The sequence below is a fragment of the Oncorhynchus clarkii genome, chromosome 3, assembly GCF_045791955.1.
Source record: "Oncorhynchus clarkii lewisi isolate Uvic-CL-2024 chromosome 3, UVic_Ocla_1.0, whole genome shotgun sequence".
NCBI classification, from domain to species: domain Eukaryota; kingdom Metazoa; phylum Chordata; class Actinopteri; order Salmoniformes; family Salmonidae; genus Oncorhynchus; species Oncorhynchus clarkii.
The window spans coordinates 16610898-16637105 of NC_092149.1; the positions used below are offsets into that span (position 1 = coordinate 16610898).

The 26208-nt window shown below is 43.5% G+C and overlaps 1 protein-coding gene across 9 annotated transcripts; it reads right to left on the minus strand.

Moving 5' to 3' along the window:
- Positions 1-24447, minus strand: LOC139389532 (tyrosine-protein phosphatase non-receptor type 6-like). Of its 9 annotated transcripts, none has more exons than XM_071136372.1 (17): positions 24336-24447; positions 23704-23844; positions 23270-23291; positions 21908-22030; positions 19957-20151; positions 18453-18642; positions 14665-14781; positions 14328-14453; positions 6931-7027; positions 6711-6790; positions 6353-6499; positions 6096-6227; positions 5514-5668; positions 4670-4737; positions 4358-4500; positions 3896-3960; positions 1-348 (listed from the first exon to the last, which is right to left on the minus strand). In XM_071136372.1, the coding sequence occupies exons 3-17, from the start codon at positions 23275-23277 to the stop codon at positions 246-248; spliced, it is 1749 nt and encodes a 582-aa protein (XP_070992473.1). In that variant the 5' UTR covers positions 23278-23291; positions 23704-23844; positions 24336-24447; the 3' UTR covers positions 1-245. The 9 variants fall into 9 exon arrangements, with proteins under 9 accessions (XP_070992473.1, XP_070992466.1, XP_070992514.1 ...); XM_071136365.1 differs by having other exon boundaries at positions 23270-23294; positions 24336-24397; XM_071136413.1 differs by having other exon boundaries at positions 23270-23294; positions 23765-23844; positions 24336-24389.
- Between the last annotated feature and the right edge of the window lie 1761 nt (positions 24448-26208).

The window sequence follows — 26208 nt, forward strand, 5'->3', positions numbered from 1 at the left end:
CATATTACTCTGAGCCTTTATTGTCAGCAAAAATGTCAATACATTACCATTTGCATGGGTGCAGAATGGTTCCATGGTTCACGGCCCAGGGCCCAAATCTATCAGTACTTTGCTTTATAATCTTCATTATATCACAGACATCAACTTTATCGCTTGATATCAAAAAACACTCAAATACATCTTTTAAAATAAAAAGTTAATATCAAATTCAATATTAAATCATCAGGACACAGCTCTCTCATCCTCTATCTTTTTCTCACGGAGCCACTCTTCTTCTCCTCTGACTTCTGCTTCTTCACATCTTTTTTTCCTTTGGCTAGGTTTTCATACAATTCCTGTTCCTTGTTTCTAAAAGAGAGACAGTACAAGAGAGAGGACATAATGTTAGAAACCTGCAGCTTCAAATAGCTGAGATAAAAATGTAGGCTTCTTTGTGTGTAAGAAAAGGAGCACTCTTTAGATCTTCAGTTAGTAGTAGCCTACCAAACACTACCCTAACCCTACCAAACACTACCCTGACCCTATCCTAACCCTACCAAATACTACCCTGACCATATCCTAACCCTACCAAATACTACCCTGACCCTATCCTAACCCTACCAAATGCTACCCTGACCCAACCAAACACTACCCTGACCATATCCTAACCCTACCAAAAACTACCCTGACCATATCCTAACCCTACCAAACACTACCCTGACCCTACCAAACACTACCCTGACCCTACCAAATACAACCCTGACCCTACCAAACACTACCCTGACCCTATCCTAACCCTACCAAATACTACCCTGACCCTACCAAACACTACCCTGACCCTATCCTAACCCTACCAAACAGTAACCTGACAGTACCCTGACCTTACCAAACACTACCCTGACAGTGCTCTGACCCTACCAAACACTACACTGACAGCACCCTGACCTTACCAAACACGACCCTGACAGTATCCTGACCATGCCCAACACTAATCTGACAGTACCCTGACTCTACCAAACAGTGCCCTGACCCTATCAAACACTACCCTGACCCTACCAAACAGTACCCTGACCTTACCAAACACTACCCTGACCCTACCAAACACTACCCTGACCCTACCAAACACTACTCTGACAGTACCCTTACCCTACCAAACAGTGCCCTGACCCTACCAAACACTACCCCGATAGTACCCTGACCGTACAAACACTACCCTGACAGTACCCTGTCCCTACCAAACAGCAACCTGACAGTACCCTGACCTTACCTAACACTACCCTGACCCTACCAAACACTACCCTGGCCCTACCAAACACTACCCTGACACTACCATTACCCTACCAAACAGTGCCCTGACAGTACCCTGACCCTACCAAACACTACCCTGACCCTATCCTAACCCTACCAAATACTACCCTGACCCTACCAAACACTACCCTGACCCTATCCTAACCCTACCAAATACTACCCTGACCCTACCAAACACTACCCTTACCCTATCCTAACCCTACCAAACACTACCCTGACCCTATCCTAACCCTACCAAACACTACCCTGACCCTATCCCAACCCTACCAAACACTACCCTGACCCTACCAAACAGTAACCTGACAGTACCTGAGCTTACCAAACACTACCCTGACAGTGCCCTGACCCTACCAAACACTAAACTGACAGCACCCTGACCTTACCAAACACGACCCTGACAGTATCCTGACCATGCCCAACACTAATCTGACAGTACCCTGACCCTACCAAACACTTTCCTGGCAGTACCCTGACCCTACCAAACAGTACCCTGACCCTACCAAACACTACCCTGACAGTACCCTGACCCTACCAAACACTACCCTGACAGTACCCTTACCCTACCAAACAGTATTCTGACAGTACCCTGACTGTACCAAACACTTTCCTGGCAGTACCCTGACCCTACCAAACAGTACCCTGACCCAACCAAACACTACCCTGACAGTACCCTGACCCTACCAAACAGTGCCCTGACAGTACCCTGACCCTACCAAACAGTAACCTGACAGTACCCTGACCTTACCAAACACTACCCTGACAGTTCTCTGACCCCACCAAACACTACCCTGACAGTAACCTGACTGTACCAAACACTTTCCTGGCAGTACCCTGACCCTACCAAACACTACCCTGACCCTACCAAACACTACTCTGACCCTACCAAACACTACCCTGACAGTACCCTGGCCCTACCAAACACTACCCTGATAGTACCCTGACCGTACCACACACTACCCTGATAGTACCCTGACCCTACCAATCAGTAACCTGACAGTACCCTGACCTTACCAAACACTACCCTGACAGTACCCTGACCCCACCAAACACTACCCTGACAGTAACCTGACCCCACCAAACACTTTCCTGACAGTACCCTGACCTTACCAAACACTACCCTGACAGTACCCTGACCCTACCAAACACTACCCTGACCCTACCAAACACTACCCTGACAGTACCCTGGCCCTACCAAACACTACCCTGATAGTACCCTGACCGTACCACACACTACCCTGATAGTACCCTGACCCTACCAATCAGTAACCTGACAGTACCCTGACCTTACCGAACACTACCCTGACAGTACCCTGACCCTACCTAACACTACCCTGACAGTACCCTGACCTTACCGAACACTACCCTGACAGTACCCTGTCCCTACCAAACAGTACCCGGACAGTACCCTGACCGTACCAAACACTTTCCTGGCAGTACCCTGACCCTACCCTGACCCTACCAAACAGTAACCTGACAGTACCCTGTCCCTACCAAACAGTACCCGGACAGTACCCTGACCGTACCAAACACTACCCTGACAGTAGCCTGACAGCACCCTGACCTTACCAAACACGACCCTGACAGTACCCTGACCCTACCAAACACTACCCTGACAGCACCCTGATCCTGCCGAACACTACCCTGACAGTACCTTGACAGCACCCTGACCTTACCAAACACTACCCTGACAGTACCCTGACCCTACCTGCTGTATAACCAGGGTGATCCCTATAGCCAGCTGTATAACCAGGGTGATCCCTATACCCAGCTGTATAACCAGGCTGAACTGTGCTGTATTACCAGGGTGATCCCTATAGCCAGCTGTATAACTAGGGTGATCCCTATAGCCAGCTGTATAACCAGGGTGAACTGTGCTGTATTACCAGGGTGATCCCTATAGCCAGCTGTATAACCAGGGTCCAAAGTGTTTCCTGGTCAAGAAGTCCCCGTGTCCCTACATTCTCATAGCAGTTAACACTGCTAACATTGTCTTAACAGTTTTCAGGGCATCCCTGGGAATCAGAGTGTAATTTGAACCCTGAATGGTCTGGTTGATCGAGTGGAAGTTTACAGAGTTTGGTCAGTCCGGACATTCCAAACAGGTCAAGTGATTCCTCCTCTCCTTTGTTGTCCAGTTTAGTTTTTTCTAATTGGTCCATTCTTTCCGGAGCGAGAGAGTACAGTAGGGCTACCTAGTCAAATGTATTGCCTCCAAAGGTTACACAAACGTGCCCAATCAGCTAAATTGGACAACAGAAGGAAGGAGAGACATGGGGGACGGCGATGATAAACAATGGTCCCAGAGAATGTCTACATCCGCTCATCTCTCTCTTCTGTCTCTCTCTACCTAACCTCTCGCTCTCTCTCTTCCGTCTCTCTCTCTGTCTTCCGTCTCTCTCTCTCTCTTCCATCTCTCTCTCTCTTCCGTCTCTCTCGCTCTCTCTCTCTCTTTTCTGTCTCTCTCTCTCTCTCTCTCTGAATGTGTGTGTGTCTCTCTCTCTGTGTAGCCTGCGTCAGAGAACTTTGACCCAATGTGGTTTTGAGGAGAGATGGGAATATGCACAGGACTCCAATGGCATGTGCACAGACACACACTGTACAAACTCACTTGGAGACCTTGCGGCTGGCAGGCTGGTGTTTGAACTGCAAATTTCCATACTCTGTCTCAGCTCCCTAGAAAGGGGAGAAGAGGACAGCGAGTGTTAGACTTGATGGGTGGTATAAGGTGAGTCAATGTGCATAGTCTTATTAACAATTTCCCAGAACATTAGCAATTTCCGTAAACAAGTTTGTCAATGTTCATATTTTACAAAGCAGTGTCTGATAAGATATCTGTCTGGAGAACAGAAGAACATGCACAAAAACAGTGAAAAGTATATCTTGACACAGATCCCTCTGTGTCAGCTGATATCTGAGTCTCTCTCTGCTGTCTTGTTATTTTTCAACACAGTTTGTCAATAGACATATACTGTAGCCAGTGCACTTGGGAGAGGAGAACAATATATATTTGATTCCATATTACCCATATTCCTCTCTACCTTCTATTGCAACCTCCCCCCCTCTCCCTCACCTTGTTGTAGGTCTTGGAGGCCTCTATGTACTCAGAGACGGCCAGGTAGATGAACTTGTACTGGGCTTCAGTCTGCACCATGCCTGACCGCTGGTCTCTCACCATCTGGATGCTCTTCTGGATGTCTATGTCACAGTCCAGACCTATGGACAACCAGGAAGTTAGAATCACAATCCACAACAAAAACGTTGTCATTCTACAGTGATGACAGGCATTACAAGGATCATGGAACAAAAGAGCCATAATAAGATACAGTATAATATCATGAAGATCTGAAGAAATGCAGGAACTTTGGTACTGAAAGAGACTCACCTTTCGTGTCGATGGTCTGGATGATCATGTCGATCACCACAATGGTGCCAGTTCGGCCTATTCCAGCACTGCACAGAAACACAACACAAACAGAGGGGTTGTAGGGACAACTGTCAGTACACCACAATGGTGCCAGTTCGGCCTATTCCAGCACTGCACAGAAACACAACACAAACAGAGGGGTTGTAGGGACAACTGTCAGTACAGTACAATGTGACTGGGCTCAATGCAATTCACTGAAATGAATTAACTGTATTGAAACAGAATTTATAGAACAGTATTGATAATCTAAGTAATTCTGTGATTGGAGGTGTAAAGTGATCATGGACAAACGGAGAGGGATTTGTCATGTTATCACACTAACAGATGTCTCAGCCAGGGGATGACCACTTTACACACACGTGACTGTGATAGTTTGGTTATATTATAAAGACCAGTGGATTGGATAAGAACTTTGTCCCTATGGATGTCTTTCAGTGTAAAGAAGCTTTTGTCATTAAACTGTACTGCAACAGCCTTGTAAACACTCTATACGCTATTATGCTGTACTTATGTCTGCTTACATAACAAATAGTTACGGGACCAACAATATACAAGAGTACAAGAACCCTCTCTAGTCTTGATATCACAAGGGGAAAATTCCTATAGGATAAACTGTGAGTTGACTTAAAATGCTGTGTACCGCAACTAATCTTAACAACTAATCTTAATCCTGAAAAAACAACATAATCTGAAATTCTTATAATGTATTCTAGACAATGGAGAATGGATAGAACTGACACTTATCTTCCTGAATACAGCTGGAATATACCAAGTTTACAGCTGGAAGATAGCTTGAATATACCTGCAGTGGATGATCATTGGCCCGGCGTTGGCGAACTCGGCCTGTTTTGTGTTGACCTGAGTGAGGAAGCTGAGCACCCCTCCTGGCTCCTCGGGAACTCCATGGTCAGGCCAGCTCAGGTACTGGTAGTGCCAGATAGTACGGACCGAATCCGACTGGGACAGACGAGGAGGGGAGAGGAACGAGACAAAGAGGAAAGACATGAGTAATACTGTAAACTCAGCTATTCTGTGACTGCAAGTAATGACCGAGGTGACAGTGATGATAATGGTAACAGTGACAACAGAGGTAACAGTGATGACAGTGATGCAGTGGTGACAATGGTAACAGTGAAGATAACAGTGGTGATAGTGATGATAGCGATAACAGTGATGACAGCATTAGAGATGACTGAGGTAAAAGTGTTAACAGTAATGACAATGATGGTAGTGATGACTGTGAGGGCAGAGGTAACAGTGATGACAGAGGTAACAGTGATGACAGAGGTAACAATGATAACAGAGGTAACAATGATGACAGTGGTAACAATGGTGACAGTGGTAAGAAAGGTGATGATGGGTGGAGCCAGCAGGTGGTACCTACCTGATCCAGAGGGGAGATCTCCATAACCCTGATCTTGTAGTCAGTGGCATCTCTCTCAGAGACACAAGTGACCACATATGGCCCCACCTCTTTGGAGCCCTGCATTTCTGGCCAGTATGGCACGCATTTATTCTGCATAAACAAACATGGAGAAATGGTTTGAGGAAAATGAGATGGGTAGTTTATACTATGTTATAATATTAAAATCATACAATCTAAAAGAAAATGATTTCAAATTCTCAGTAAAAGTTACTAACCCGTCCCTTCTCGACCTCCCTGGTTGTCATGACGATGACCCTTGTCCTCTCTTGCCACACCATCTGCCAGAAATCATTGACTGTTGTTGCAAGGCAGCCCTGACAGGCAATGTACACCTTCGGGTCACCAGACTCTTGTAACTTATTCTACAAAGAGATGGAGAAAGTTAGTAAAATATGTCAAATATTGTCACCATGGAGACAAAGCCCATTGCAATCATAGTCTTTGATCATATTATCCTATTGATTAATATTATCATATTAATTCAAACATATTCATGTTTAGACTTGTTATGGATTCATAACAGTGGTTTATCATTTGATGTTGAGGCTACAAGGTGACATAACATGTGCTTACTGTCACATAGTTGCCATTGATGTAATCTGAGCCAATGATATCGGGGTCTCCAGATGACAGAATGACCCTGGTCTCATCAACTGGGAGGAGAATAGGATGAGTGTAGAGATGGAAGGATGAGAGAGAGAGATGAGGGGATGTATCAGACAGAGAAAATGTAAAGAAGATGGGTAAAAGATAAGAGGCTACATCACTGCACTTTAAAAGTAGATGCTCTTACAGGGAAGGATGTTCTTATATCGGTTTTTGCTTTTGTTTTCTGGTCTCATCCCTTCTTCTCTGCTCTTCTTCACCTTTGTCTCCTGCTTTTGAAGGGTCTGAGGGAGAAGGAGAGAGAGAGAAAGACAGTCATTGTAAGCTCAATACAATTTTAAAAACATCAACAAGCATTCAATTACTTAACCAACAGTATAGAGGGGCCTTTAAATGGGTCACTTCTTGAAAATAAAAATACCCTCAAACAGCCATGTTTTTTTTTAAACCTTTATTTAACTAGGCAAGTCAGTTAAGAACAAATTCTTATTTTCAATGACTGCCTAGGAACAGTGGGTTAACTGCCTTGTTCAGGGGCAGAATGACAGATTTTTACCTTGTCATTTCGGGGATTTGATCTTGCAACCTTCAAGTTACTAGTCCAACACTCTAACCACTAGGCTACCTGCCGCCCCCATATTAACAAATGTTTCATTTGTTCCACAGTACTGCCACAGACTAAAGCAGGGGTTCCCAAACTTTTTCACTCTGGGCCCCCCTTCCAGCATTGGGGAACATCTCGGGTCCCACGTGCACGCCATGTCTATTTCTATGGGCACAAGCACTGTTCATGACACAAACTGTTCAAACCCCTCTTTGGACATTTCTGACAAGTTATAAATAGCTCTCTAAGGTCTGCAATGACTGACACGACAAGAGGAACTGATGACGCACTACCCAATTTCGAAATTGCACCTTGTGCATTCTACTATTACAACTTTCAAGAGGAAGTTTGAAACAGGAGTTCATTAAAAAAATATGTATATATAATAATGTTTTTTTTCCGGGGGGACCCCCGCGCCACCCATTTCGACCCCACAGTATGGGAACCATTTGACTAGAGGAAAGAGTTTTTCCCCATTGAGCTCTTGAATCTACAGGGAATAAGTCGGTAGAGCTCTCTCTGGTGGAGCACTAGAGGGTGTTTTTATTTATTATTTATTTCACCTTTATTTAACCAGGTAGGACAGTTGAGAACATGTTCTCATTTACAACTGCAACCTGGCCAAGATAACACAAAGCAGTGCAACAAAAAACAACACAGAGTTACAGATAGGACAAACAAAAGTACAGTCAATCACACAATAGAAAAATCTATATACCGTGTGTGTAAAGGAGGTAAGGCAATAAATAGGCCATAGTGGCGAAGTAATTACAATTTAGCAAATTAACACTGAAGTGATAGATGTGCAGATGATGATGTGCAGATGATAGAAATACTGGTGTGCAAAAGAGCAAAAAAGTAAATAAAAACAATATGGGGATGAGGTAGGTAGTTGGGTGGGCTATTTACAGATGGGCTATGTACAGCTGCAGCAATTGGTAAGCTGCTCAGATAGCTGATGCTTAAAGTCAGTGAGGGAGATATAAGTCTCCAACTTCAGCGATTTTTGTAATTTGTTCCAGCCATTAGCAGCAGAGAACTGGAAGGAAAGGCAGCGAAAGGAAGAGTATGTGGGGACAAGGCTATACAGTTTAGATGATAAACCCTATCTTGATTTGGGTGAATTTAATTGTTTTTACCTTGAGCCATTTCAGGTAATCAAAGTGAGAGTGATGACTACATGATGGGAGCTTGGGTGTGATCCTGACTACATGATGGGAGTTTGAGAGTAATCCTGACTACATGGTGGGAGTTTGAGAGTAATCCTGACTACATGGTGGGAGTTTGAGAGTAATCCTGACTACATGGTGGGAGTTTGGGTGTGATCCTGACTACATGATGGGAGCTTGGGTGTGATCCTGACTACATGATGGGAGCTTGGGTGTGATCCTGACTACATGATGGGAGCTTGGGTGTGATATTGACTACATTATGGGAGCTTGGGTGTGATCCTGACTACAGGATGGGAGCTTGGGTGTGATCCTGACTACAGGATAGGAGCTTGGGTGTGATCCTGACTACAGGATAGGAGCTTGGGTGTGATCCTGACTACAGGATAGGAGCTTGGGTGTGATCCTGACTACAGGATAGGAGCTTGGGTGTGATCCTGACTGCAGGATAGGAGCTTGGGTGTGATCCTGACTGCAGGATAGGAGCTTGGGTGTGATCCTGACTGCAGGATAGGAGCTTGGGTGTGATCCTGACTACAGGATAGGAGCTTGGGTGTGATCCTGACTACAGGATAGGAGCTTGGGTGTGATCCTGACTACAGGATAGGAGCTTGGGTGTGATCCTGACTACAGGATAGGAGCTTGGGTGTGATCTTGACTACAGGATAGGAGCTTGGGTGTGATCCTGACTACAGGATAGGAGCTTGGGTGTGATCCTGACTACAGGATAGGAGCTTGGGTGTGATCCTGACTACAGGATAGGAGCTTGGGTGTGATCCTGACTACAGGATAGGAGCTTGGGTGTGATCCTGACTACAGGATAGGAGCTTGGGTGTGATCCTGACTACAGGATAGGAGCTTGGGTGTGATCCTGACTACAGGATAGGTGCTTGGGTGTGATCCTGACTACAGGATAGGAGCTTGGGTGTGATTCTGACTGCAGGATAGGAGCTTGGGTGTGATCCTGACTACAGGATAGGAGCTTGGGTGTGATCCTGACTACAGGATAGAAGCTTGGGTGTGATCCTGACTACAGGATAGGAGCTTGGGTGTGATCCTGACTACAGGATAGGAGCTTGGGTGTGATCCTGACTACAGGATAGGAGCTTGGGTGTGATCCTGACTGCAGGATAGGAGCTTGGGTGTGATTCTGACTGCAGGATAGGAGCTTGGGTGTGATCCTGACTACAGGATAGGAGCTTGGGTGTGATCCTGACTACAGGATAGGAGCTTGGGTGTGATCCTGACTACATGATAGGAGCTTGGGTGTGATCCTGACTGCAGGATAGGAGCTTGAAGTAATCCTGACTATCTGATTATGAGAGGTTTAATTATTGATGCCCTAGGGATAACTACTATACCAAGAGGTACTAGTACCAAGAAATCTTGATTTTCTTAGCCAGAAATTATACTTTTTAGTTAACGTTTTAAGTTTTAAGTTTATACCCTCACCAGATAGGTCACTATCTAACTCACATCCAAGTTAGCCCACAGTATCTTTGACGGTGAACCACTGTATCTATAGTATGGTTGAATGGCTGGAACAGGTATATTGAGATTTACAGTGATTTAACGCCCAAAACCACTCCCCTTTCCCGGAATAAATACAGTACATTCGGAAAGTATTCAGACCCCTTGACTTTTTCCACATTTTGTTATGTTACAGCCTTATTCTGAAATTGATTAAATACATAGAAAATACTCATCAATCTACACACAATACCCCATAAAGACAAAGCGAAAACATTAGATTTTTTTTATTTTAGCAAATTTATCACAAATAATAAACAGAAATACCATATTTACATATGTATTCAGACCCTTTGCTATGAGACTCAAAAATTGAGCTCAGGTGCATCCTGTTTCCAATGATCATTCTTGAGATGTTTCTACAACTTTATTGGAGTCCAACTGCGGTAAATTCAATTGATTGGACATGATTTGGAAAGGCACACACCTGTCTATATAAGGTCCCACAGTTGACAGTGCATGTCAGAGCAAAAACCAAGCCATGAGGTTGAAGGAATTGTCCATAGAGCTCCAAGACAGGATTTGTGTCCCAGGCACAGATCAGGGGAAGGGTACCAAAACATTTCTGCAGCATTGAAGGTCCCCAAGAACAGAGTGCCCTCTATCATTCTTAAATAGAAGAAGTTTGAATCACCAAGATTCTTCCTAGAGCTGGCTGCCCGGCAAAACTGAGCAATTGGGGGTGAAGGGCCTTGGTCAGGGAGGTGACCAAGAACCCGATGGTCACTCTGACAGAGATCCAGAGTTCCTCTGTGGAGATGGGAGAACCTTCCAGAAAACCATCTCTGCAGCACTCCACCAATCAGGCCTTCATGGTAGAGTGGCCAGACAGAAGCCAGTCCTCAGTAAAAGGCAAATGATAGCCCGCTTGGAGTTTGCCAAAAGGCACCTAAAGACTCTCAGACCATGAGAAACAAGATTTTCTGGTCTGATGAAACCAAGATTGAACTTTAGGCCTGAATGCCAAGCGTCACGTCTGGAGGAAACCTGGCACCATCCCTACGGTGAAGCATGGTGGTGGCAGCATCATGCAGTGGGGATGTTTTTCAGCGGCAGGGACTGGGAGACTGGTCAGGATTGAGTGAAAAATCAACGGAGCAAAGTACAGAGAAATTCTTGATGAAAACCTGCTCCAGAGTAATCAGGACCTCAGACTGGGGTAAAGGTTCACCTTCCAACAGCACAATGACCCTAAGCACACAGCCAAGACAACGCACAAGTGGCTTCAGGACAAGTCTCTGAATGGCCTTGAGTGGCCCAGCCAGAGCCTGGACTTGAACCCAATCGAACATCTCTAGTGAGACATGAAAATAGCTGTGCTTGAGAGGATCTGCAGAGAAGAATAGGAGAAACTCCCCAAATACAGGTGTGCCGAGCTTGTAGCGTCATACAAGAAGACTCAAGGCTGTAATCGCTGCCAAAGTTACTTCAACAAAGTACTGTGTAAAGGGTCTGAATACTTATGTAAATGTGATATAAGTTTTTTATTTTTAATACATTTGCACACAAAAAAAGTGTTTTGCTATGTCATTATGGGGTATTGTGTGTACAACTTGTGTGTACAACCTGTATTGCCTTATAACCTGTCCTGACCCCTGACCCCTGGTGGAAGCTGCTGCTAGTGCTAATCCAGTCCCCTGGATATGAGGGGAGTTTCAGTGAGGTTCCTAATCAGCATCATCAGCCCCTCGCATCCTGTCTTTTAGCCTTTGTCAGCTCAGGTGAACTCTAATTGGTCTAAAGGATTGGGATTACACATACATCCAGTGTTTACTATTTCACTGGGCTAGAACAAAAGCCTGCATGTGTACTCCAGGACCAGAGTAACCTAATCCCTGGCCTAACCTCACAGTCTTGAGGGAAGGGATTGACTGTAAAAATCCCAAACATAGATTCACTCAACCCAGCTGTGACAACTCAAAATCTTTTCAGGAATACCTTCAGGAGAATGAGTTAATGTTTAAAGACATGCAAATCCCCATTCCCAGTATTTGTGGAGTACTGACATACTGTATTACTATGAATACATTCATGAATGCTCTATAAATATGGCATGTTTATTATGTGTTATGTATTCTTTATAAACATACAGATAATGTACATTCGTTACCCATATTTTTTTTTTTTATCATTTGAAAAGTTATTTTTAATGTGCTGTTAAAGCAGTTTGGAATTAGTGTTAGACCATTTCTAATCTCTCGTGGCCAGACTATTTAGCATCTAACACAATTATGCAAGGTTTTGATTTGGGTTTCTGAGATTAGACAATTGAGACGGCCTTGAGAGGCTGCTATTTGAGAGGCCTCAAATAGCAGTACCACATGCTACCACATGGTGGTAGTAAAAATGTTTCCTATGGCTGTAGTAGTGAGACCTTTAACCATTTGATTCTAGTTTTTCCTTGCAACACTCTCACTTTGACTTGTCTAACGGAACATGTTTCACCATGTTGCACAAGAGCAAAGGCACATTACATACACAGCTTATATGACCAACTAAAGCATCAAACACAGACACAGTTTCATGCTGACTACACCGGGCGCGCATGTTGATTTTGTCCATCCACACCAGACGAGATCAGAGGACGCAGGTTGAAATATCAAAACGAACTCTGAAAGCATTAAACATTCAAGGCAATTTAGCTAGCTATCTTGCTGTTGCTGGATAATTTGTCCTGGGATATAAACATTCAATTGTTATTTTACCTGAAATGCACAAGGTCCTCTACACTTACAATTATTCCACAGATAAAAGGGTAAACTGAGTTAGTTTCTAGTAATCTCTACTCCTTCAGGCTTCTTCTTTGGACTTTATATGGCGGGTGCTAACCAACTTTGAGGTGCATTACCACTACCAACTGGACTGGAGTGTGGACCTCAGTTAATCTTTCAATCACCTAGATGGGTATATGCTCCTAAAAACCAATGAGGAGATGGGAGAGATTGGATTTGCAGCTCGTCAAGCGTCACAAATATTGCCAAGTTCTATTTTAGCGCCTGGCTACGCAGATGCTCGTTCACACGAGCGAGCAGTTTCGATGCAATGATTGAACAACGTGTATGTGTACATTTATTTTGCAAAGCTGGTGTGGTCAGCATGTAAGAAATTAGGCCTCAGAAAACCTACAGTAGCATCCTGGTCTCATAGACTAGACATGACATAGTAAATCTAAATCCGAGACAATCAAATTAGTATATGTTACGTTTGGTTTGGTAACATAAGATAGATTGTTAAAGCAAAACAAAAGTAGGGTGGTTGTTCGGGGTGGATGCATGGGTGTATAACGTGAACATTTAGCAACCCAAGGCTGCTAGTTTGAATCTAATCATGGACAACTTTAGCATTTTAGCTACTTTTCAAATACTTACTACTTTTTAGCTACTTTGCAACTACTTAGCATGTTAGCTAACCCTTCCCCTAGCACTAACCTCAACCCTTCAACCTAACTCCTAATCTTAACCCTAAGCTTAACCCTAACCCTAGACTAGCTAAAAATTAGCCAAGTAGTTAACGCTAGCCACCTTGCTAGAATTCATAACATATCATACTTTTAAAAAATTCGTAACATGTAGTACGTTTTGCAAATTTGTAACATATAAGAATTGTAATTCATAACATATCATATAAAATGGGTTTACTGGTCATCCACAAATTAATTATAGATATATATTTTTTTTACCCCTTTTTCTCCCCAATTTTGTGGTATCCAATTGTTTTAGTAGCTACTATCTTGTCTCATCGCTACAACTCCCATACGGGCTCGGGTGAGACGAAGGTTGAAAGTCATGCGTCCTCCGATACACAACCCAACCAAGCCGCACTGCTTCTTAACACAGCGCGCATCCAACCCGGAAGCCAGCCACACCAATGTGTCGGAGGAAACACTGTGCACCTGGCAACCTTGGTTAGCACGCACTGCGCCCGGCCCGCCACAGGAGTCGCTGGTGCGCGATGAGACAAGGATTTCCCTACCGGCCAAACCCTCCCTAACCCGGATGACGCTAGGCCCACGGACCTCCCGGGCGCGAACCCAGAGTCTCTGGTGGCGCAGCTGGCGCTGCAGTACAGCGCCTTTAACCACTGCGCCAACAGGGAGACCCCTATCCACACATTAATACATACAATAAGAAACTTAACATATCATACTAAATGGAGTGTCTCGAATTTACATACAAATAATATAAAATGCTCTGAGACCAGGTTGAGTAAAGAGAGGAAGAGGTTAAGAAGGGTTGTTCAAAACATCACATCTTCCTTCCATCAAAAACTTCATCGACTTACATCAAACTCCTCCCAGAATCCTGCTTTGCTCTTCTTGTCTCCCTCGTTCTCTCTCTCGGCCATCTGGTCCAGCAGCCTCACTCTGCTGTCAATGTCTGCTGCATTCACTCTGGTGGAGAAGTAGGGCTGAAGGAGAGAAGGATGGAGTGGACAGGAAAGAGAAGGAGAGGAGAATAAGTCAAGATTTGTTCGGATATGGCTCTAACTTGTCATTCAGGTGAACCCATTATAAGATACAGTATATCCGACCTGTGTAAGGTTGTAACTTTACTGCAACACTCACGGTGACTCTTGTAACCTGTATGGGGTTACAACTGTGAGTCCTGTAAGTCTTTACCTGTTTGAGGTACACCCAGGTTCCAGACATCTCCTCGATGCCTTTGCGTTTGTAGTGCTCCATCAGGTCAGCCAGGGTGTCAAACATCTCTGTGCCTCCCACCGTGTACCGGTCATTCTATTTACATAAATATATGACGACATGAGTCCCATTATACCTGCCGAAAACCAAACACTGCATTCCACAGTAAGAACCCTATACCAACGGTCAAGCATGATGGTGGTAGTGTGATGGTTTGGGGATGCTTTGCTGCCTCAAGCCTGGACGACTTGCCTTAGTAGAAGGAACCATGAATTCTGCTCTGTATCAGAGAATTCTACTGGAGAATGTCAGGCCATCCGTCTGTGAGCTGAAGCGCAGCTGGGTCATGCAGCAAGACAATGATTGAATACAAACAATCAAGTCATGAAAATGACTAAAAATCAACAAATTTGAAGTTTTGGAATGTCCGAGTCAAAGTCCAGACTAAATCTCAATTTGGATGTTGTGGCAGGACTTGAAACGAGCAGTTCATCCTTGAAAACACACAAATGTTGTTGAGTTGAAGTAGTTCTGCATGTAAGAGTGGGACAAAATGCCTCCACAGCGATGTGAGAGACTGATGAACAACTACAGGTAGCATTTGGTTGCAGTCATTGCAGCTAAAGGTGGCACAACCAGTTATTGAGTGTAAGGGTGTTGCATAACTATGTCAATTAAATAAATAAAATGAGCATCAATTTGTTTTCTAATTTGTAAACTCAGGCTTTCTTAATCTAACATTAGGTCTTGGTTGAAGATCTGATAGCATTCAATATCAAAAATATGTAAAAATAGAGAAAATCAGAAAGGGGGAGAGCGAGGTGAACATATCTGCCCATCTGTGACATAGTATGCAATTTTCAGGGACCACTTTTGGCTCGTGGGCGCTACTTTCAGAACCACTGGTTCAAAAGTAAACAAAATCAAATCAAATCAAAGTTTATTTGTCACGTGCGCCGAATACAACAAGTGTAGACCTTACAGTGAAATGCTTACTTACAGGCTCCAACCAATGGTGCGGGGGAAAAAAGTTATGTGTGTGTGTGTTGGTAAGTAAAGAAATAAAACAACAGTAAAAAGACATTTGAAAAAAGAGTAGTAAGGCTATATACAGACACCTGTTAGTCAGGCTTATTGAGGTAGTATGTACATGTAGGTATGGTTAAAGTGACTATGCATATATGATGAACAGAGAGTAGCAAAAGCGTATAAAGAGGGGTTGGCAGGTGGTGGGACACAATGCAGATAGTCCGGTTAGCCAATGTGCGGGAGCACTGGTTGGTCGGGCCATTTAGGTAGTATGTGCATGAATGTATAGTTCAAGTGACTATGCATATTAGATAAACAGAGAGTAGCAGCAGCACCTGTTTAGGAGTCTTATGGCTTGGGGGTAAAAACTGTTGAGAAGCCTTTTTGTCCTAGACTTGGCACTCCGGTACCGCTTGCCATACGGTAGTAGAGAGAACAGACTATGACTGGGGTGGCTGTGGTCTTTGACCATTTTTAGGGCCTTCCTTTGACACCGCGAGGTCCTGGATGGCAGGATGTACCGGGCCGTACGCACTACCCTCTGAAGTGCCTTGCGGTCGGAGGCAATGGAGGCAGAGCAATTGCCGTACCAGGCAGTGATACAACCGGTCAGGATGCTCTCGATGTTGCAGCTGTAGAACCTTTTGAGGATCTCAGGACCCATGCCAAATCTTTTTAGTTTCCTGAGGGGGAATAGGCTTTGTCGTGCCCTCTTCACGACTGTCTTGGTGTGTTTGGACCATTCTAGTTTGTTGTTGATGTGGACACCGAGGAATTTGAAGCTCTCAACCTGCTCCACTACAGCCCCGTCGATGAGAAGGAGCTCGGTGCTCCTTTTCCTGTAGTCCACAATCATCTCCTTAGTCTTGTTACGTTGAGGGATAGGTTGTTATTCCTGCACCACCCAGCCAGGTCTCTGACTTCCTCCCTATAGGCTGTCTCGTCATTGTCGGTGATCAGGCCTACCACTGTTGTTGTCGTCAGAAAACTTAATGATGGTGTTGGAGTCGTGCCTGGCCATGCAGTCGTGGGTGAACAGAGAGTACAGGAGGGGACTGAGCACGCACCCCTGGGGAGCTCCAGTGTTGAGGATCAGCGTGGCAGATGTGTTGCTACCTACCCTCACCACCTGGGGTCAGCCTGTCAGGAAGTCCAGGATCCAGTTGCAGAGGGAGGTGTTTAGTCCCAGGTGGGAAAGGGCAGTGTGGAGTACAATAGAGATTGCATCATCTGTGGATCTGTTTGGGCGGTATGCAAATTGGAGTGGGTCTAGGGTTTCTGGGATAATGGTTTTGATGTGAGCCATTACCAGCCTTTCAAAGCACTTCATGGCTACGGACGTGAGTGTTACGGGTCTGTAGTCATTTAGGCAGGTTGCATTTGTGTTCTTGGGCACAGGGACTATGGTGGTCTGCTTGAAGCATGTTGGTATTACAGACTCAGGGACATGTTGAAAATGTCAGTGAAGACACCTGCCAGTTAGTCAGCACATGCCCGAAGCACACGTCCTGGTAATCCGTCTGGCCCTGCAGCCTTGTGTATGTTGACCTGTTTAAAGGTCTTACTCACATCGGCTACGGAGAGCGTGATCACACAGTCGTCAGGAACAGCTGATGCTCTCATGCATGCCTCAGTGTTGCTTGCCTCGAAGCGAGCATAGAAATGATTTAGCTCGTCTGGTAGGCTTGTGTCACTGGGCAGCTCGCGGCTGTGCTTCCCTTTGTAGTCTGTAATAGTTTGCAAGCCCTGCCACATCCGACGAGCGTCGGAGCCGGTGTAGTACCAGAAAATATCTTTAATGTACTTCCGGTTAGCTATTAAGAAATGCACCTGATGCTTGCTCCTGGTAGGGCCTGTGCCAGGACTCAATGACCTGTGTGATAATCTTCTGACCCTGAAAACTTTAGACTCCAGCCCTACAATGCCTCTCATTGAAATCCACCTCATGTCTGCACTGTATTACCACAGCTAAAAATAACCTAACCATGATGGTGCTGCTAATAATGTTGAATCTACGAAAAGTAGGTTTGGGGATGAATGCAGTTAGTTACAGTCTAGCGCTGCACTCGGAAATAACTATGCTATTTTTTATTTCTAGTGGTAGTTACTGTACACACATGAATATAAAGTACTTAATTGTGAATACCAATTCTCATGTATTTTATTGGAATCGTATACGCATTTTCACACGTCACCTAAAGGTCCAAATTAAATACATAACTAACTAATTAAAACATAACCGCTTGGCATACTTTTGTAACCAAGACAGTGATATCTATCAAACTCAAACCTACATGTTCATATTGACTGGACTTTGCATAACTGTTTCTGTGCTGAGACAGTAGTGGTGGTGTGTTTGATGTTTGTCAGGTTTTCTCCTAGATGTTGGAAGCAGGAAGGTCATTCGTTGCATAAGAATGAACATTTTGGGGAAACTGAAAATTGGTCTGGTTTCATAACAAGATGTACTCAGATATGGGAAATATTATAGCAAAGATTGCAATGTGAATTGCAATAGTGAATGTGAGTGAATGTGTTAGAGAGAGAAAAACACACAAACACTCACATGCTCGCACACACACACACACACACACACACACACACACACACACACACACACACACACACACACACACACACACACACACACACACACACACACACACACACACACACACACACACACACACACACACACACACACACACACACACACACACACATACATACACACACACCTGGCACATGATCTTGATGTGTGAGACCCTCCTCCCTCCGCTGGATGCCTTGCTCTTCTCCTCAGTCAGAACAGACAGAACAAAGTCTCCAGGTTTGGACAGAGACTCCCGCACCAGGAAGGTGCCCGGCTCGTCCCGTTCCCATAGCAACTTCTCTGCGTTGGGGCCTGACAGGTGTCCGTGATACCACCTGTATGGTGTATGACAGAGAAGGGGTCAATGAAGCTCTAATGGAAACATCACTATGCCCTACTTGGAGGAGAATGGAAGAAGACTTGGTAGAGGACTTTAATAAATGTTTGAGGACATTTTGGTAACTAATGTGTATTTACGGCCTGTACAGATGCACTTTATATGGGTTTATGAAAGGTATTTCTGTCCTGAGAGTATAGTGTGTGTGAGTGTGTGTTTGCGTGCATGCGTCTGTGTGTCTGGGAGAGTTTACACTTGTTAGTATGGGGATTGTCTCTCTGAGTGCTGCCTGCTGTTTAAATTTAGGGGTAGTTCTCGATTTCTACATCTGAACTTCCTGCTTTGCGGTCGGAAAATTCTGATGACAAGATTTCGTGGCTCAAGACAGCATGATATTTATAGCCTGAGCCCCACACAAACTACCCCCCTTTTCTCACCCCATATCAAACCCCCCCCCCCACCCCCATAGAGCCCCCCAAATATTTGGCCCCGTATTCCTAGCCCGCAATGACTACATCAAGCTTGGTGACTCTACTGACTTGTTGGATGCATGTTCAGTTTGTTTTGGCTGTGTTTCAGATTATTTTGTGCCCAATGAAAATGAATGGTAAATAATGTATGTTTCTAAACACTTCTAAATGAATTTGGATGCTACCATGATTACGGATAATCATGAATGGATTGTGAATAATGATGAGTGAGACAGTTACAGAGGCATAAACATCATAGAATGACACCTCTTCATTAAAATTAGACTATAAAGCATACCATCACAGCAGTACCTGTGATATGGGTATCGAGAAAGAGATCAGAAAGACTGAAATAGAGCAAGATGGAGGTTAGGAGAGAGGAAGGTATTGAGGGTCTGGTCACTGTTTTCAAATGTGTCAAAATCTAAAGTTTCCAACCGCAGCAAGAAAGGGAAGTCAAACTGACAGAGAGAGAAAATAGAGTGGAGAAAGGAGGGGCAGTGAGGGTAGAACATGAGGGATTTACACACACACACACGCACGCACGCACACACACACATGCCTCAAAGTAAAGGCCATAGAATTACCTTTCCTTCTGAAAGCTTTATGATCCTCAACATAAAGTGTTTAGATTAAGAAAGTATTAATTACAAAATGGCTGGATGTCTCAGGAGTATTTTATATGATCTGCTTCCGTTTGATAAACATGCAACGAAATTCAGCAGAACAGTGAAAGCAGAGTTAAGGGTTAGAGATTTGAGGCAAGAGTACACGGACTTGACTGACTGACTCTGGTGGAATTAAGGGTTAGAGGTAAAGGGTAAAGGTTAGAGTGCACTGACCTCTCGGTGGTGGGGTCAGAGCAGTTGAAGGGGTATTTGAGCTCGATGATGGTGCCGTCTTTGTCCTGCAGGATCCCATTCTCTGCAGTGTAGTACTCCACCAGCTCGGACAGCGTGGCAAACTTCTCCCCTCCATACAGGTCGTAGAAGTCCCCTGTGTTTTGGATACGGATGTGGGTCACCAGCTCACCCACCCTGGGGTCAAAGATCAGGGGAAAGGGGACATTCATGGGCCAGTCAGTGACAGTAGACAATTCCACCTAAACTAGTTTTAAGTCAAATGTATTTTTTAAAGTAGCAAAAGAGAGATGCAGTGTATCTGTACCTGACAGAGGGCAAGAAAAGGAGAGAGGAAAGGATGAGTGAGGAGAGAGGATATACTATAAATCAAATTTAATAAAATCACATTTTCAAATCAAATGTTATTGGTCACATACACATCTAGCAGATGTTATTGCAGGTGTAGTGAAATGCTGTAGGTTAACATACAGTGCCTTTAGAAAGTATTCACACCCCTTGACTTTTTCCACAATTTGTTGTTAGATCCTGAAATTCAAATTGATAAAATGTAGATTTTGTTGGTCACTGGAATACACACAGTGCCCCATAAAGTCAAAGTGGAATTATGTTTTTCAAATGTTTGACAAATGAATTACAGATAAATAGCTGAAATGTCTTGAGTCAATAAGTATTCAACCCATTTGTTATGGCAAGCCTTAATAAGTTCAGGAGTAAAATGTGCTTACCAAGTCACATAATGAGTTGCATGGACTTTATCTGTAAGGTCCCTCAGTCGAGCAGTGAATTTAAAACACAGATTCAACCACAAAGACCAGGGAGGTTTTTCAATGGCTCACAAAGAAGGGCACGTATTGGTAGATGGGTAAAATAAAAAAGCAGACACTGAATATCCCTTTGAGCATGATGTTATTAATTACACTTTGGACGGTGTATCAATACACCCAGTCACAACAAAGATACATGTGTCCTTCCTAACTCAGTTGCCAGAGAGGAAGGAAACCACTTAGGGATTTCACCATGAGGCCAATGGTGACTTTAAAACAGTTATAGAGTTTAATGGTTGTGATAGGAGAAAACAGAGGATGGATCAACAACATTGTAGTTACTCCACAGTACTAAACTAATTGACAGAGTGAAAACAAGGAAGCCTGTACAGAACATTTTTTTTTTGCAACAAGGCACTAAATAAAGTAATACTGCAAAAAATGTGGCTAAGCAATTGACGTTTTGTGCTGAAAATGTAGTGTAATGTTTGGGGCAAATCCAATACAACACATTACTGAGTACCACTGTCCATATTTTCAAGCATAGTGGGGGCTGCATCATGTTATGGGTATGCTTGTAATCATTAAGGACTGGGGAGTTTTTCAGGATAAAAAAAAATGGAATGGCGCTAAGCACATGCAAAATCCTAGAGGAATGCCTGGTTGTGTCTGCTTTCTACCAGACACTGGGAGATTAATTTAGCTTTCAAAAACCTAAAATACGAGACCAAATCTACACTAAAGTTGCTTACCAAAAAGACAGTGAGTGTTCCTGAGTGGCTCTCTTAGAGACTTACCCAGAAAGACTCACAGCTGTAATTATGAATTTGACTCAGGGGGTTGAATACTTAACATTAATAATATTTTTACAAAACATTTCTTCCACTTTGATATTCCAGATTATTTTGTGTAGATCGTTGGCAAAAAATTACAATTAAACACATTTTAATCCCACTTTGTAACACAACAAAATGTAGAAAAAGTCAAGGGATTTGAATACTTTCCGTAGGTTGAGCGAAGGAGAGAAGGAGAGAGAAAGAAGGAGAGAAAGAGATGGGGGATGTCCTAGCTGATGGAGAGAGAGAGAGAGAGAGAGAGAGAGGATATCCAAGCTGACAGACAAAGAGAGAGAGAAGGACAAAGAAAGAGATGGGGTGTATTCCTACCTGACAGAGAGAGAGAAGTCTCCCTGGTTCTTCCTGCTGGGTCGGGCCAGGAAGCTGCCATGGACGCCCCGGCTCTTCAAAACAGACTCAGCATCCAAGCCAGAGATATCCCTGTGGAACCAGCTGGATACACAGAGAGACACATTACACACATATACATACAGTATATACAAACCACACACACACACAGATCGGGCCACGCACATAAGCACATGCACACACAAATGGTTATCGTCTGGCCCTGCCGCACCTGTCCACTGAGCCACATCATCTCCTTGATACTCCGTTTCTTCCCTCGATGGGAAATTATATGAGACGTGGTAATAAAGATGAGTTAAATCACAATATGTATGTAAATCCCATTTCAAAACCCTGCATTCCATTACCAGCTCATAGATTAACACAGTACTAGGTACCATTACCAGCTCATAGATTAACACAGTACTAGGTACCATTACCAGATTAACACAGTACATAGATTAACACAGTACTAGGTACCATTACCAGCTCATAGATTAACACAGTACTAGGTACCATTACCAGCTCATAGATTAACACAGTACTAGGTACCATTACCAGCTCATAGATTAACACAGTACTAGGTACCATTACCAGCTCATAGATTAACACAGTACTAGGTAGAGAGAAGTCTACACAGCATTATTGAAACCTTTTTTAAGTATACGCTAGTATACAAGTATACAATATTGCTTCAAGGCAAAGAACTAGCAAAACATTTGAATGGTAAAGCCTGACTAAGGCCTAAGAGATGACAAACAGACCACAAACCCACCTCACCACAAAGCACCAACTTTTCATTCAATGGATACTATACTAGCCTATTCTACAGAACAACATGCTGCTGACGATTGTATCACACATCTGAGAGGTAGGACTGTTAACGCTTTCTAAACTAAAGGGAATGATTTATGATTGTAAATTTACAATCTATTATCTTTCTTTCGACAATCTCTCACTAACAAGTGGACCATCACTTTGATATCTGTTGCCAAGTTCCAGTGTAGTTGTAGCTACACACGGCATGGTCCAGCTATTGATAGACTAAGAGTAGGATGCAAAGGTAGAATCAATCAGAATTGGGCAACATTTCAAGAATTTGAAAAACTACTGCAAAATAACTGGGAATTCCTACAGAGTTTGAAAACAAAACGTTACGTGTGAACTACAAACACACAAGACAGCAGAAAAGACTAAAGAACAAAGTACTGATGGTAAAGAAACAGAGAGAACAAGTAAAAGAAAGAGAGAAGTTAACATCACGCGTTAGGTAAAGGCAGATCCAGACCAGGGTTGAGCAACTAACTGGGTGTAAGAGTCTTGAGAGGGAGGAGATCAACTCACCGAACCATTTTCACCTTCACTTCTTCTGGGCCCAAAGAGAAGGAGACGGGATAGTGAGGGTACACGTACAGGTACAACCTCAAGGCTAGCAAATGATGATACATGGTAATGTAACAAATACTGTACATAATTGACACATCTTCATGCCCTTTCTAAATCTGCAAATCTAGCCAGTTATTAACTACAAATGTACTTCTAAAAATCATGGTTTACTTCCATTATCATTCCTCTCTCTAACTGCCCTCCTCCACACATTAGTTTACTGTATTTCTTAATTTCTCTCATTCAACATCACATACGCAAAGACCACCCCTCTAAACAACCTGTCTTCTCTTCCTCTTTTACTCCCACACTAATCTGTTCATCAAACCCTCTTTCCTCCCTTACCCTTTCTTGATATATCTCACTTTAGGTATATAAGTAAACAATCTTACTGTTCTCAGCTCCTTCTGAAAACAAGCGACACTCTTGCTGACAGGCTCGTGTATGTCTTACCCTCCGTCCCTCCCTTCTTTTTTATTTTTCTCTCTGTCGTTCTGTGACACTCTCTCGCTCCTTCCTTCCTTTTTGTGGCTCTTTTCACAAAACAGTGAAAGCAAGAGACAGACAGGAACAAAAAAAGCTGACAGGCCGGAATCTCTTACAGAAAGAGATACTTTATAAATGTCAACGCAATAAAAAAGCTTAGATTTCATCTTTAAAATGAAACTATAATTATTTGTCTCTCCTTGCCTCAATCTAATGTCACATCTCTATCTCTCTCTTCTCTATCCCCTCAGAATGATCAAAGCACCACTAATGTTTTGCAAACAGACACAGTCCAGTGAGATTACTCTGAATATGTCATACCAAACACTGTTCCTCAATGAGATAATGAACGAGAGAGAGAGAGAGAGAGAGAGAGAGAGAGAGAGCACCTTTAAAAGGTAAACTAAGGAACTGCACATCTGCTCACCATCACTATCAGGAATGAAAAACAAACTAGCCCCTCCAGTATATACTGGTTAAACTAATCATACATTTTTCTCTGTCCTTCTCATTCTCTCTCTCTTTTCTTCTAACCCACCTGTCCTCCACTCCTCCCCTCCTCTGTCTGAGTGTTTGTTCTCTTCTTTCAGCTGTGTATGTGCACGTGTGTGTGTGTCTAACCTTTTGTGTGCCATTTGTGTTTGACACACAAAGGTCATGCTCGCATTACACTTCCTTATTTTCAGAGTGCGACCTCCCCTCCCCGTGTGTCGCTCTCAATCCATTTACAAATGTGAGGTCATGACAACAAACTCACAAACTAACAATAAGTAACATACACACATAACTACAGTCAGGATAGCAACTACACAACACTGTTCATGTGAGCAGCAATACAAGACATGTGAGCATGCTACAAGAAGAGGTGGGCTACATGTATACTAAAGTACTGTCCACAAAAGTCTGTTAGAGCTTGAAACTGAAACTACTCTTCCCATAATGCAACAGCCAGCTGTTGTGGTTACGAAAGACACATAGCAACAAAGCAGGGCTGTATAAGTTAACAGCTTGATGTTACAGTGTGACTGCCTGTTCAAGTTAGTGTTACAAATTTCAATACAACCAACATGCAAAGCAGCAGAGTAGGTGAGAGGTGCCGTTTAAAGCTCCTGATCTGTAGTGGCTGGGGCCGAGAGCACCATGTATCTTGTGTGCCACATATGTCTGAATGCCTTTTTGTTACAGTGGGGCAAAAAAGTATTTAGTCAGCCACCAGTTGTGCAAGTTCTCCCACTTAAAAAGATGAGAGAGGCCTGTAATTTTCATCATAGGTACACTTCAACTATGACAGACAAAATGAGAAAAAAAATCCAGAAAATCACATTGTAGGATTTTTAATGAATTTATTAGCAAATTATGGTGGAAAATAAGTATTTGGTCAATACCAAAAGTTTATCCCAATACTTTGTTATATACCCTTTGTTGGCAATGACATCTATAAGTACCTAGGTGTCTGGCTAGACTGTAAACTCTCCTTCCAGACTCATCAAACATCTCCAATCTAAAATCAAATCTAGAGTCGGCTTTCTATTCCGCAACAAAGCCTCCTTCACTTACGCCGCCAAACTTACCCTAGTAAAACTGACTATCCTACCGATCCTCGACTTCGGCAATGTCATCTACAAAATAGCTTCCAATACTCTACTCAGCAAACTGGATGCAGTTTATCACAGTGCCATCCGTTTTGTTACTAAAGCACCTTATACCACCCACCACTGCGACCTGTATGCTCTATTTGGCTGGCCCTCGCTACATATTCGTCGCCAGACCCACTGGCTCCAGGTCATCTACAAGACCATGCTAGGTAAAGCTCCGCCTTATCTCAGCTCACTGGTCACGATGGCAACACCCACCCGTAGCACGCGCTCCAGCAGGTGTATCTCACTGATCATCCCTAAAGCCAACACCTCATTTGGCCACCTTTTGTTCCAGTTCTCTGCTGCCTGTGACTGGAACGAATTGCAAAAATTGCTGAAGTTGGAGACTTCACCAACTTCAAACATCTGCTATCTGAGCAGCTAACCGATCGCTGCAGCTGTACATAGTCTATCGGTAAAAAGCCCACCCAATTTACCTACCTCATCCCCATACTGTTTATATTTATTTACTTTTATGCTCTTTTGCACACCAGTATTTCTACCTGTACATGACCATCTGATCATTTATCACCCAGTATTAATCTGCAAAATTGTTATTATTCGCCTACCTCCTCATGCCTTTTGCACACAATGTATATAGACTCTCTTTTTTTTATACTGTGTTATATACTTGTTAATTGTTTACTCCATGTGTAACTCTGTGTTGTCTGTTCACACTGCTATGCTTTATCTTGGCCAGGTCGCAGTTGTAAATGAGAACTTGTTCTCAACTAGCCTACCTGGTTAAATAAAGGTGAAATAAATCAAAATAAA